Source organism: Haliotis rubra, unplaced genomic scaffold (genome assembly GCF_003918875.1).
Source record: "Haliotis rubra isolate DU_JTF1 unplaced genomic scaffold, ASM391887v1 Scf150, whole genome shotgun sequence".
NCBI classification, from domain to species: Eukaryota; Metazoa; Mollusca; class Gastropoda; order Lepetellida; family Haliotidae; genus Haliotis; species Haliotis rubra.
In genome coordinates this window covers 44,476-56,697 of record NW_025765448.1, presented here as the reverse complement: position 1 = coordinate 56,697, position 12,222 = coordinate 44,476, and the positions used below count along the sequence as shown (strand labels likewise).

The 12,222-nt window shown below is 39.3% G+C and overlaps 1 protein-coding gene across 1 annotated transcript in view; it reads left to right on the top strand.

Annotated features, from left to right (window-relative positions):
- The window catches only part of LOC124270252, a 34,336-nt gene extending 22,373 nt beyond the window's left edge, over window positions 1–11,963 (top strand). Inside the window, exons 4-10 of the mRNA XM_046705288.1 lie at window positions 379–503; window positions 1,480–1,653; window positions 1,817–1,932; window positions 2,391–2,445; window positions 3,010–3,234; window positions 7,939–8,065; window positions 11,575–11,963. Of these exons, the coding sequence (XP_046561244.1) occupies window positions 379–503; window positions 1,480–1,653; window positions 1,817–1,932; window positions 2,391–2,445; window positions 3,010–3,234; window positions 7,939–8,065; window positions 11,575–11,647 (895 nt within the window). The 3' untranslated portion in view covers window positions 11,648–11,963. The remainder of the gene's footprint in view (window positions 1–378; window positions 504–1,479; window positions 1,654–1,816; window positions 1,933–2,390; window positions 2,446–3,009; window positions 3,235–7,938; window positions 8,066–11,574) is intronic.
- The last annotated feature ends 259 nt before the right edge of the window (window positions 11,964–12,222 follow it).

The window sequence follows — 12,222 nt, the reverse complement described above, 5'->3', positions numbered from 1 at the left end:
TGTCTGTCATTGTATTTGGTGTATGAGGTAAATATTGCACATTGTCTTGTTCAAAATTCAAACCCTTATACGGAGGACATTTTAATTTTCCAATCAGTTTCTAAAATGATACAGTTCCCTATTATAAAATGTACGTTACGTACCTGGTTTTTTTAAATGAACAATTACCCTCACATACATGTCACGAATACCTGGTATCATCACTATTTGATAGTGGACCAAAAACATATGCTTATGATAAAGCCAGAATTGTGAAAATGGACATTGCTTTTAGAAGAGATCCTCTATGGTTATTCATTGAAAGAGTGTTGTCTCTTTTATTTAATATTACTATTAAGTAGGCTGTTGTGATATATAATTGCGTCATTCATCCTTCAGGATCTGGTTCGTGAAGAAGATGGACGGGTCTCCTCCTCAGCAACTTGGCGTTGTTAATGTTGTGCCAGAAGGAGGTGTTACGGAGTGCGTTAGCAAAGTCAACACTTCCGTCAGGTCTCTTCCCGGTGAGCTACACGTCCAGCAGAATCCGGTCATGGGGATAGAGTAAAATAGGGATATGTAGAGTCGATATATAGCTAGCCACCAGAAACCTCTCGATACTGGAGTTCAAGGTATAAGTGAACATGATGTGGCGCGTTTAAGATTACTGCGCTAGCAGAACAACGTCAATGCACGTACATACGCGCGCGCGCGTGCGTGCGTGCGTGCGTGTGTGTGTGTGTGTGCGTGCATTAGTACTAATTTAAGCCACATGTCTTTCGATTATATAGTGCTTGCTTACAATAGCAAGCCGTACTTCAACTTGAATACCTCACTCAGACTCAGTATACTTAAAGAACCAGTAAACTTTGTTTTTTGTCGCGGCTAACTCGTCATGGTTGTATCCCTTCAATACCGACAGCCAGGTAACAACAAGAACCATATTTACCAAGTCTTTTGGTATGACCGCTGAGTACTGTTACCACAGCAGTGCATCTTTTAGCTCCCAAACGCGCCTGGGATACCCGTTTCAAAGACATAACCATCGAGTAACCATTTCTCGTTTTGAAGAAGAGACTTTTATGGATGTCAACTTCTTTATTATGACGAACTCAACGTTTCGGAGTGTATTCTTGCAATTTCATCGGGTGAATGATTCCGAATGTGTTCCTCACAATAAAGAAGTTGACATCCAGAAAACTCTCGTCCTCATGTGTATCACTTCTAATGATCTCATTTCTTATTTGATTAATTTCCACCATCAAACATTTGTGTCTAATTTCCTTCGCCATTTTAGTCCAAGGATGCTTCATAATATACGCTTGTTGGTCATTGAAAACCGGGTTCGATTCCCAACATGGATCCATTGTGTGAAGCCCATTTCAGGTGTCCCCTGACGTGATATTGCTGGATTATTGTTAAACGCGGCGTAAAACTAAACTCACAAACTAACTCATTTAATGTCCGGCTACTGTGACTGTATGTTTGTCAATGTTTCAGGTGCGATCCTGAACATCGAGACAGCGACCTTGAAGTACTCCATCGGCTACAGCAAGTTTGACCCGGAGTGTACCTGCTACTGTGAGAACGGAGCCGACGGACTGCGCGCCAGGAAAACCAAGCAGATCATGAGGGTGTTTTACCTATTAGGACACCCCATGAATGAAACAGTGTGTAAGTCCCCTTGTGTTGTTGTTTTCAACACATACCCGTGAAGATACTCCCTACAATTGGTCTTCAGTAAACTGCTCTATCCAAGTACCCCTTTTCTAAAGCCAAATGTTTCAAGACATGGTGTCACTGTGTTCTACTCTTACTTCTCCTCTTCCTCCTTCAGGTATGAAGGAAATTCAGCCGAGACAGGTGCGCTTCACTGGAACCAAATCATCCACCAAATTTGAACCCTTCTCTGCGATGGTTGAACAAGCTCGGATGTGGTTGCAAAGTCAATCCGTGAGTAGTCAACCAATGTCCTTTGTCGTAAAAACTGTAACATATTTCGGAAATCCGTCCTAAGCTGATAAAACTGAGTTCGAGAGGATTGTGTTGCGGTTCAGTACCGCAGTTATATCGAGATGATATGGCTTTTGGGGACTGTTCGCCTTCTCCTGTCTTCATTCGATTTGAAGCTACAGTTAACCATTTTACAATGAATGAATGTATTCATTAGATGCTGACGTTTCCTTCATTCTGCATATGAGTGACGACAGCATCGAAAAAAAATATATGTGTAAAAAGTTATAAATACATATTTGATTTAGCAAGATATTCTCTCTCTATTCCTCTCTTCCTCTCTCTCGCTCCATCTCTCCATTCTCTTTCGCTCTCTCTCTCCCTCTCTCTCCACACTCTGTTCTAACTTCAGTTCTTCTCACCCTTGCACTATATATTAATACAGTTTCTTTTGACAGGGTATCCGAGTTGTCAACATAGAGACACGTGACATTCAGTCGAGGGATCATCAAGGTTAGTGTACATAGGTTATATACATAGTTATACTGCACGTTGGTGAAAACAAGGATTTCTGTGTAACATGTTATCCAACATTCTTGTCTCTCAATTATTTAAAAAGAAGTGTTGATTTTCCTTATGCAATCGGAACACGATTATGTTAATTACTATGTCGTCATATCCCAATGGCGTAGATCGATGTTCAAGAAGTCGAACACTGGGTTGTCAGATCCAGACTCTATAATGTTCTATACAGTGTACTTGCTTCCATACACAAGGTGTATGCTCAAAGCGCTACCATTATTTCCCCGCTCAGTTGATCAGTGTGCATTATTTCTCAGCTCACTGGGGAGTATACAACCCAAGCTGCCTGTGAAGCGCCAGATCACCATCACCATTAACAGTCACCATATCACCCTACTAGGCATTGTGCTTGCGGCGTTACACTACAGTCAGCCATTGCTTAATAGTTGTAACGATGACGTAATTTCTGACTCGTCAAGGTCAAGGTCAAATCAATACGACAATACATACAACATCCACAGAAAAGCAAAGTAACATTACTTCTTCCACTTGCAGGGAAAATAGACATTTTCTCCGAAAAGACAGACGACTTCTTGTCAAACTCCGACTGTATATATGTCAGGGTCCTGCGCATCTTCTATGTCAACACACCGGAAGTGACGTCATATGCTGGTACCGTCTTATCAACGCGCCTCTTCGTTCCGCAGAGGGGCGGGGAAAAGGGTTTTGAAAACATGAATCAGACTATGGGAAGAATTGTAAGCTGGTTGGCCAGCAGTCGTAAGTTGATTAATTAGTTACATGATTCTGTCACTGTATGAAAAAGGTCCGTTCAATATTAGTTTGCTAATGAATCTTGATTTTTCTAAGACATTATTAAATTCCACAAGGTCTGTTTTAAGAACCACTAAACTTTGTTTTTTTGTTACTCTTTTAACCATTACATATGAAAGATTTGTGGTTAGTCTTATGCGGAACACCAAATTTATTCTTTAAAAACTTGTGGTTAATTAATACCGAGCGATTAAAAGTGGCCAAAAAAGTCGCCTGCTTCCCTCTCGCCCGCCAACGAAACCACAGACAGTTTACGTAACTCTGTCGCCAGAGCACTGCAGTGACGTCATATGAGGAACGATTTTCAGTTAGTTGTATAGAAAATGTGTAGCACGCTCATCATTTTGATGATTTCTCGACATCAACGACGACATGCCGAATCGTTGCTTTGTCGTCAATTGCTCCTAGGGGTCGGGCGATGGTGTCCCCATGCACAGATTTCCACAGGACCCCGCAGTTCGTGCTAAATGGGTTATGTTTGTGAGTGCGAAGCGAGCGTTGTGGAAGCCTGAAACGATATCTTACTTGTGTTCAGATCGCTTCACGGAAGTTAAAGAATCAAAACTACTTACTAGTTGTAGTAAAATATGCATATGATTGATGACCATAAAGATTTTCTATGACACAACTTGTAACATAACGATTTCTTCCTCGGAAGTGAGGTTGTGGTCGAAGTAACAATAATATTGTAAGTAGTATTATATTGACATCCACCTCGCTGCCACGAGAGAAATTGTAATGATATACGCTATGTCATGCAAAATCCTATTGGCCATCAATAAAATACATATTTTACTACCAGTAGAAAGTAGTTTTGATTTTGTAACTCGGTGAAAACAAACCTAAATACCATTTATCCTCAGACTGGCGGATGTTCCCGACAGGCGCCGCCATTTTAAAAATAAAAAATCTGTTAGAATTAATGAGATTATAGTTTGTTTTCATCAAGTTAGAAAATCAAGACTACTTTCTACTCGTTGTTAAATATGTATTGGAATCATAACCAAACGGATTTTGCATGACACAACTTATAACATAACGATTTCTTCCACGGAAGCGAGGTGGGGTCGAAGTCACAATACTGCGCGATAAATTTCTTGCTACATTCCCATGGTTAATGTCCACTCACCAGTATGTAGATACTAGTCAATGTGCGTCTTTATATTTGGTCTTATAATCCTAATTAGTTTATTATCACACTTGTATGCATTTTGAAACTAAATAAAAAGCAGACGATCTGCTGATACTTATAGTGAATTTATAACAGAACTGTAATATCTAGACATTTTATAGTTTGCCAATGTGAATCATAATTCGCACACACACCCTAGTGCATGTTGTCTGTCTCATTACACTTCACGGCGAAAACAATGATTCTGTTGAATGCTACGACAAAGAATAAAAACAAAATGCAAATATTAAAATTAAAACAGATTAAAGTTATAGGAACAATATCAAGCCATTACCTTGTTCGAGGAATGTATCCATCAATATCCACAAAACTGTTCCAAATGATGTGTCTTTTAACAGTTTAATATACGAAAAAGTGATAAATCTTTTCAGGTATTGGTGTATAGTCTCATTGGTCACCCAAGATAGCACACCGGTTTGACCTCATATCGCCTACACCACTATTTCGCCTACAGCTTATATAAACATCCTGTCAAATCCCATCTACCCTGTTCAGGGAATGGAATGGCCCTATTCCACTGTAGTTTCATCGAATGCAACTAAATGGGAGAGAAGACTATTGAGAAGTTACTATTGATACATGATTTGTTTTAAGTATACAGTGAAGGATATTAGTGAAGGGGGGTTATGCTTACCCCTGGGTGAGATAATCCCATTGTTTTGATTAGAATTAATACTTCAAAAGATTTATCTTATAAAAGTAAAAAAGATTATAATTAGGTCTGTTGTGGTTGCAATGAGGGGTCATCTCAACATAATTTTCTCAAAGTATATATACATGCCACTGATCTTTAGTCGGTATCAAAATGGCAAATCTCCAGAGAGCTGAGTTCGTGACTTCACAGAGAGGTGGACAGCAGTTACTGTATGCAGGCTACCGGTACAGGCTCAATGTCAAGCTTCCCAACAAGACCAAGCGGACGTATGTTAGGCTTTTCACTTTGCTGAAGGATATTGTTGTGAGACGACTTGGCATCGAACTTTCACCAGAAATATTCCAGATCGACTATGAAGCAGCAGTTATCAGTGCTATTAGTGAAGTCTTCCCCGACAGTTCCGTCCGAGGTTGCCTATTCCATTATTCTCAAGCTTTGTGGCGTCAAGTTTTGGAGAGGGGACTGTCTCGCGACTACATGAACAACCCAGCAGTCCAAGCCCACGTTCGACGAGCAGCTGCTTTGCCACTCCTTCCCCTGAACCAGGTCCAAGATGCTTGGTTTGAAGTCATCGAGCAGTCTCCCGACGGCGACAGAGTAGCAGCCTTCAACGACTACGTCACCAGCACCTGGGTTGAAGATGATGCCAAGTTCCCAGCACACATCTGGAACCAGCACGAAAACACAGGCCCGCGCTCAAACAACCATCTTGAGGGATTCCACTCTGGCTTGAAGAAACGCATACCCCGATCACACCCCAACATCTACCAATTCGTAAAGGAGCTCAAGAAGATCGAGAAGGCAGACAGGCGCACAAGACGACAGTTTGGACTTGGAGGAGCAAGGAGACCACGAGCACGTGTAGACCGTGATCGAGATCAGAGGATCGAGAGACTCAAGGTGCAGCTTTCCACCGGTGTGAAGTCTGTGATGCAGTTCCTTGATGCTGTTGGCCACATCCTCAAGCTAAACTGAGAACTCAATTCAATCAAACTCATAACTGTGTGTGCTCCTGATGACAATGAAGTGCTTTATTTATTTTAATTTAAAATCAAAGTTATTAATGTATTAAAGTAATGTGAATCACATACATTTGTTTGTTTTTCTTATCCCTTAGGCTGGTCCATTATTCCATGGGTAACATAGGCAGGAAATGGTGTGCAATGGTGCATAAAGTTGTTTTGATAAGACTGTAGGCGAAACGGTGATGTAGGCGATATGAGGACAGGCCAGCACACCTGGCAACTAATTGCATAATGTCCGCCTTTCTTTAAAAACAGTAATTTAGTTAGCCAATAATGGGCAATCAATCAATGTATTGGCGGTTAATCCTTTGAAAGAAGGACGTTGTTTTTACGCAGACACCGACACGACAGTGTGTATTCAGTATAGATTAGTAAATCTACATACATAAACACTACCTTTTGACAATTCCGCTGTGTAAGATAAAAATAATTAATCAATCAGCGTGTTATCGGTTAATCCTTTGATCGATGTTTATAATGTTGAATATTTACTCCAGACACAAGAAATGCCAAATGGGAACCTTTGTCGGGTAATCTTAGTGTGTTACCACTAATTATACCTGTTATAAATTCATTAACTGACCATCAAGTGAATGATGACAAATAACATGTGTAGGTTTATACCACCTAACACGGGTTACAACGAGGGAGTATTAATTGCTGTATTGCATGTGAAAACTTATGGGCCGACACTGTTTTGAGAATACAAACAGATTTTTACATGACATGATTAAATATCGAGGTAAAACAACACAGAAATGGGATCAATTTGGATCAGTCATTATACAAATAGGGCCTAACGACACCAATCGATTTTGACAGAATCGTCTATGAAAACAAGTTGTAACTCGGAAACTAGGCAAAGCAGGAGACAAAATTAAATGACAGTAGATTGTGAGAACATATAGCTTTCATTTTCCACAACAATTGTCACGATTTCAGGTTTATACAAGCCTGTAAACACGATAATTTACCCCCTAAAATGTAGATGAATTCTGCATCGGCTCTCAAAGCTATTCCTCATATGACGTCACAGAGGCGCGCCGCTCTGATTGGTTGAAATTTCGTTCGCGGGTGAGAATTGTGCACTGTTGTCAAAAAGGTCGATTTAAGTCAATTAAAGGTCGAAATGAGTAGTTTTAATGACGGGGTTTCATTTATAACGATGCCAGTTAGTGATTTATGTATTTGTACCCCCTAGGGTTTATGTGACCTTTAATAGTTTACCATCATGAACGTGGCGTATTTAAAATTTGTCATATTTTGAGGATAAATTGTTTGGTCGTTATTTTAATAATCTTCCATGCAAATGTGTTGTCATGGCGCCCCTGGCGTTCATACAGTGACGAGTATGTACGTGTGTGTATAGCTACTTGTACTGTCCGGGAGACCAGTGAAGATCCGGATTAGAATTGGTCTTCAGTAACCCCTGCTTGTCGTAAAAGGCGACTAATTAGCTCGCTCATTTGATTGACACATGCCATCGTTATCCCAATTGCGTAGATCGATGTGTATGCTGTGGATCACTGGATTGTCTGGTCCCGACTCGATTATTTACAGGCCGACGCCTTAGTGTGGAATTAAACAACCAACCAACCAATCAACCAACCAACCGAATCCTTCCTCGTGGGTTTCAACAAAGTGGTGACCTGCATTCTACAGGCTGAGACCAAACTTATTCACATGTATATGTTTGCACAACGAGTAAAGACCTTAGTCATTAACATCAAACAGACTGCTTAGACGGATGTGCATTAATTAACGACCGTCTGTTTCAGCGCTGCCAATATTCAGCGTCGAGACCGTGAGTTTCCCAGTAACGCAGGGCGGTGCGGGTTTAAACCAGGAGCGCGTAGACTACGGGCTGGTTGAAGGCGGGGGGAAACGTTGGCTGACGGCTATCAGGTGTGTATCGAGCAAAAGGTTAATCTCGAAATGCATATATTCCCGGTACAGAATATGAAGCGCACGTAAAATATTCATTTGCTAATCACCAGGATGAAAATTCGTTTATATACTAGTATAAGGCATCATTTTTTTATGTGTTTCACGTAGCCACCAAATTCTGAACATGGGTCGGTCGGTGAAAAACCAAAAAAACCTTCTCTCTCTCTCACTCACACACACACACACACACACACACACACACACACACACACACACACACACACACACACACACACACACACACACACACACACACACACACAAAAATTTGATTCTCATTTGTTGTACTTGTTATTACAATTTCTCGCGTTCTCTGGACTTCAAACTTGTGGCAGCGACTGAGAGGAAGGTAAACCTTTGTTTTAATGGGAAACTCTAAATATTTCAGATAACACCTATTGATCTATTAATAAATATTAAATAATGAAATCTTTGTAGATCAATCGATATTGAGAGAGATATATATATATCGAGATCGAGAGAGAGAGAGAGAGAGAGAGAGAGAGAGAGAGAGAGAGAGAGAGAGAGAGAGAGAGAGAGAGAGAGAGAGATTGTTACACTAAGGTGGCCACCGGTTAATTATACAAGTAGTACACTATGCATGCACTATGTATAGAGGGTGCCATGCATATTCTTCTTTACAATTGCAACTGATTAGTTCTTTTTTTCATGGCAAGAAATACAGACTTTGCTAGACAATTAATAAGATCTGGGTGTTTGGATGATAATAGCTGATAAAATGTAGGATATGTTTGATTTACAATATAATATTCAGGTAACAATTTTATCAAATCTCACTAAAAAAGGACATATTAAACAGAAATGGTACTCTGTTTCAATACAGGGAACAGTGCATAGATGACAAAATCGTTGATCTTTAGAAGTATGATGTTTTCTATTTTTCTCTACCATTAATCTGTGATTTGAACACCTACATTCAGTAAGGGCTGTTCTATATGAAGTAACATTCACAACTGAAAAATACTCTTCACAACATTATTCCTGCTTTATATCATACGTTTAGGAAACGAACATATTAATTCAAACATTGTCTATTGATCTATTGATACATACCTTTGTTTAAAATCAAATAAGAACTTATTAATACAACCTACATCCTGACTGTGCCACACATAACTAAAACCATATTTATTTTACAATTGTTTTACATTATGGGCTCAACATTGTCTACCAACTTCTGATATTTTATATTGATAACGGTATGTGTGGTATAATATTCCAGTATTCATTTGGTATAATAACCGTGTCCAATATTTTACAATTGTTATATATTGTCTAGTTTTGAAAGATAAACATCCATAAAATTCGGTGCATTTCTACCAAGAAAAAGAATTTGCTTCAAGAAATTATTGTATACTCTGTCTGTATCCAAGTGAGGGATGAAATCCCCATATTTCTGAGCCGCAAGCTAAAGTTGGGAATACTTTGTGGTCAAAGATGTTGAGAAGAACAGATAACGTTAATTTTCTGAAATTTGATAGCTGGGAACGTAAAATATTTAACACTTTCTGTGACAAAGTGCTTTGTGTTATATGCTATGACCCACTGCATGAGAAATGAACACTCAAATATGTGTAAGAAGACACAATTTCTAGTTGGGTATCATTAAAATCATGTTTTTCGTATTTCTTTAATCTACCACCTTTCCTGAAAACCATACATTTAATTTTACTAATATTGACGGTTAAAGATCACTTTTTACAATATATTGCAGGATTATTCAATCTTTTTTTAAACCTCGGACAGTGCTATCAAACAGTAACATATCGTCAGCGATAAGTAACATGAAAAGTCGACAGAGACCAAGGTCAATGCATGTATCTTCATCAAAACCAAGAAATACTGTAATATCATTAACATACAATGAAATTAGCGGTGGTGATAGTTGGCAACCCTGTTTTATTCCGCTCACACAGTCAAACAGTTGTGTGTAGCCACCTTGCAATGATATCCATGATTCAACATTTGTTTATATATTTTCAATCAATCTAAAAAAATTACCTTTGACATTGCCATTCCAAAGTTTATACATCAAACTTGTTCTATTGATGGAGTCCAATGTAGCTGTAAGATCAACGAAACAACAGTCTAGTCTGCCCTTATATAAAGACAAATATTAGAGACAAGTGTATCTATCACAAATATATTGTGCTTGAATGAGTTTATATAGTTCATCAATTTTAAAAGGTTATCAAATTAACATGACACTACTCCCACTTTAAAAGGGATATGAATGTGATTCTTCAAAACAGACCAGATGTTTGTTTTCGTGTTCGTCTGCTCTCTGTGTGTGTGTGTGTGTGTGTGTGTGTGTGTGTGTGTGTGTGTGTGTGTGTGTGTGTGTGTGTGTGTGTGTGTGTGTGTGTGTGTGTGTGTGTGTGTGTGTGTGTGTGTGTGTGTGTGTGTGTGTGTGTGTGTGTGTGTGTGTGTGTGACATTTTTATATGACGAGTCGGTACATTCTAGGTTCGAGTCGGCGGTGTTGGAATGAAAAAAAAGTTGGTTTTTTTTACTTTTGGTCGGCAATGAAATAAGGGTCGGTCGGGAGATGAGAAACACAAGAATATAAATTCTGCCCCTACCCATCAAAAGTTTAGACTCACTTACAGCACTCACTATATGTTATGTATATATATGTGGTTATATTGAAGATGAATCTTCCCACTAACTTAGGGGAACCAACTGCAAACCTTATGCAGATGAATTGCACGAGGATCATGCATCAAATTGCTGAAAACCATGTGCAAATATCGTGCTAGTGAACAGCTGCGGTTTGGTGTAAAGTTTTGTTAAGAATTCGCCAATTTTCACTGAGTTTCATCATTTATTGAACTCATGACAATCATCTTTTCAACATTATAAATTTGTTTTAAAATACATCAGTTCATGTGTAAACAGTACCTTTAAACAGTATGGAATATTTTGCAAAATCTAGTTTAGAATAGTTGACTGAAGTAAGTGGCTAACATTTACACTAGTGAATCTAAACTTTATATGGGAAGTATATGAGACAAGTTTATACATTGTGTAGATTTGTGACACTTACCCGTGTTAGGATCCGTTCCGTTGTTTATAATTTCGAACCCAGAATTCTCCAGAGTATGGCCCATGGTTGGTCAGGGGGGATCTAACTGATCTTCAATAACCCATGCTTGTTGTATTAGGCGACAAATGTGATCGGGTGGTCGGGCTCGCTGACTTGTTTGACACATGTCATCGTATCCTAATTGCGTAGATCGATGCTCGTACTGTCGATCACTGGATTACGTTGCCTAGACAGATTATTTACAACCCGCCACCATATAGCTGGAATATTGCTGAAAACAGCAAGAAAGCAAGCCTTTTCTCAGATTTAGTGGTCAATAGTAACTGAAGCGGTAGTAAAATGCTCATAAGTCTGTTTGTTTGGCTCATTCTGATGGTCTCCCTGTGCTCGGTCTGTTGTAGATTATATTTCCCTGTGCTGTTCCAAGAACAAGTCGTCGAACAGAAACAGTCCAGCACATGTACTGTGTTGTGAGTACGGGGACAGAGGGGCATGCTCAACACTCTTGCAGGGAATTTGTTGCCATGGTTTTCAATTCGTCTTCGATTATTGACCCATCGCTGCCTCAGATGTGGGAAGATGATCACTGAAGATGTCAAAGTTACTTCTAAGATATATTACGAATCAGTTTCCTGTATGTTCATTCTGCTTCTAATGCTACTATCGTAACATAACTTACACTCCAAATAGTACCACTTACAATGATATTGAAAATAATAATATTTTAGTCAAAGGGAATTATGGGAGGCCAATATGAGAAATTGTCATTCATTGTTCCCAGTACTTTAAAAACGGATGTTGGTTTCCAATACAGGCTGAATTATCCTTTTTAACAGAGGGTTTCACAAAATCCAGTGTACACAATGGATCTTCTGATTATTGTCGGTACCAGATACTTCCCCATTCATTCCCCATTATATGTAAACAGCTGTTGTTTATAGGAGCGCTGGCGGTAGAAACGGTCTGTTCAAGCCAAGCGCACCTAAAACAACGTCCACCCTATCCATCCTGACCCCCCGATTATTTAATGTATGCTCCTTAACACGTGG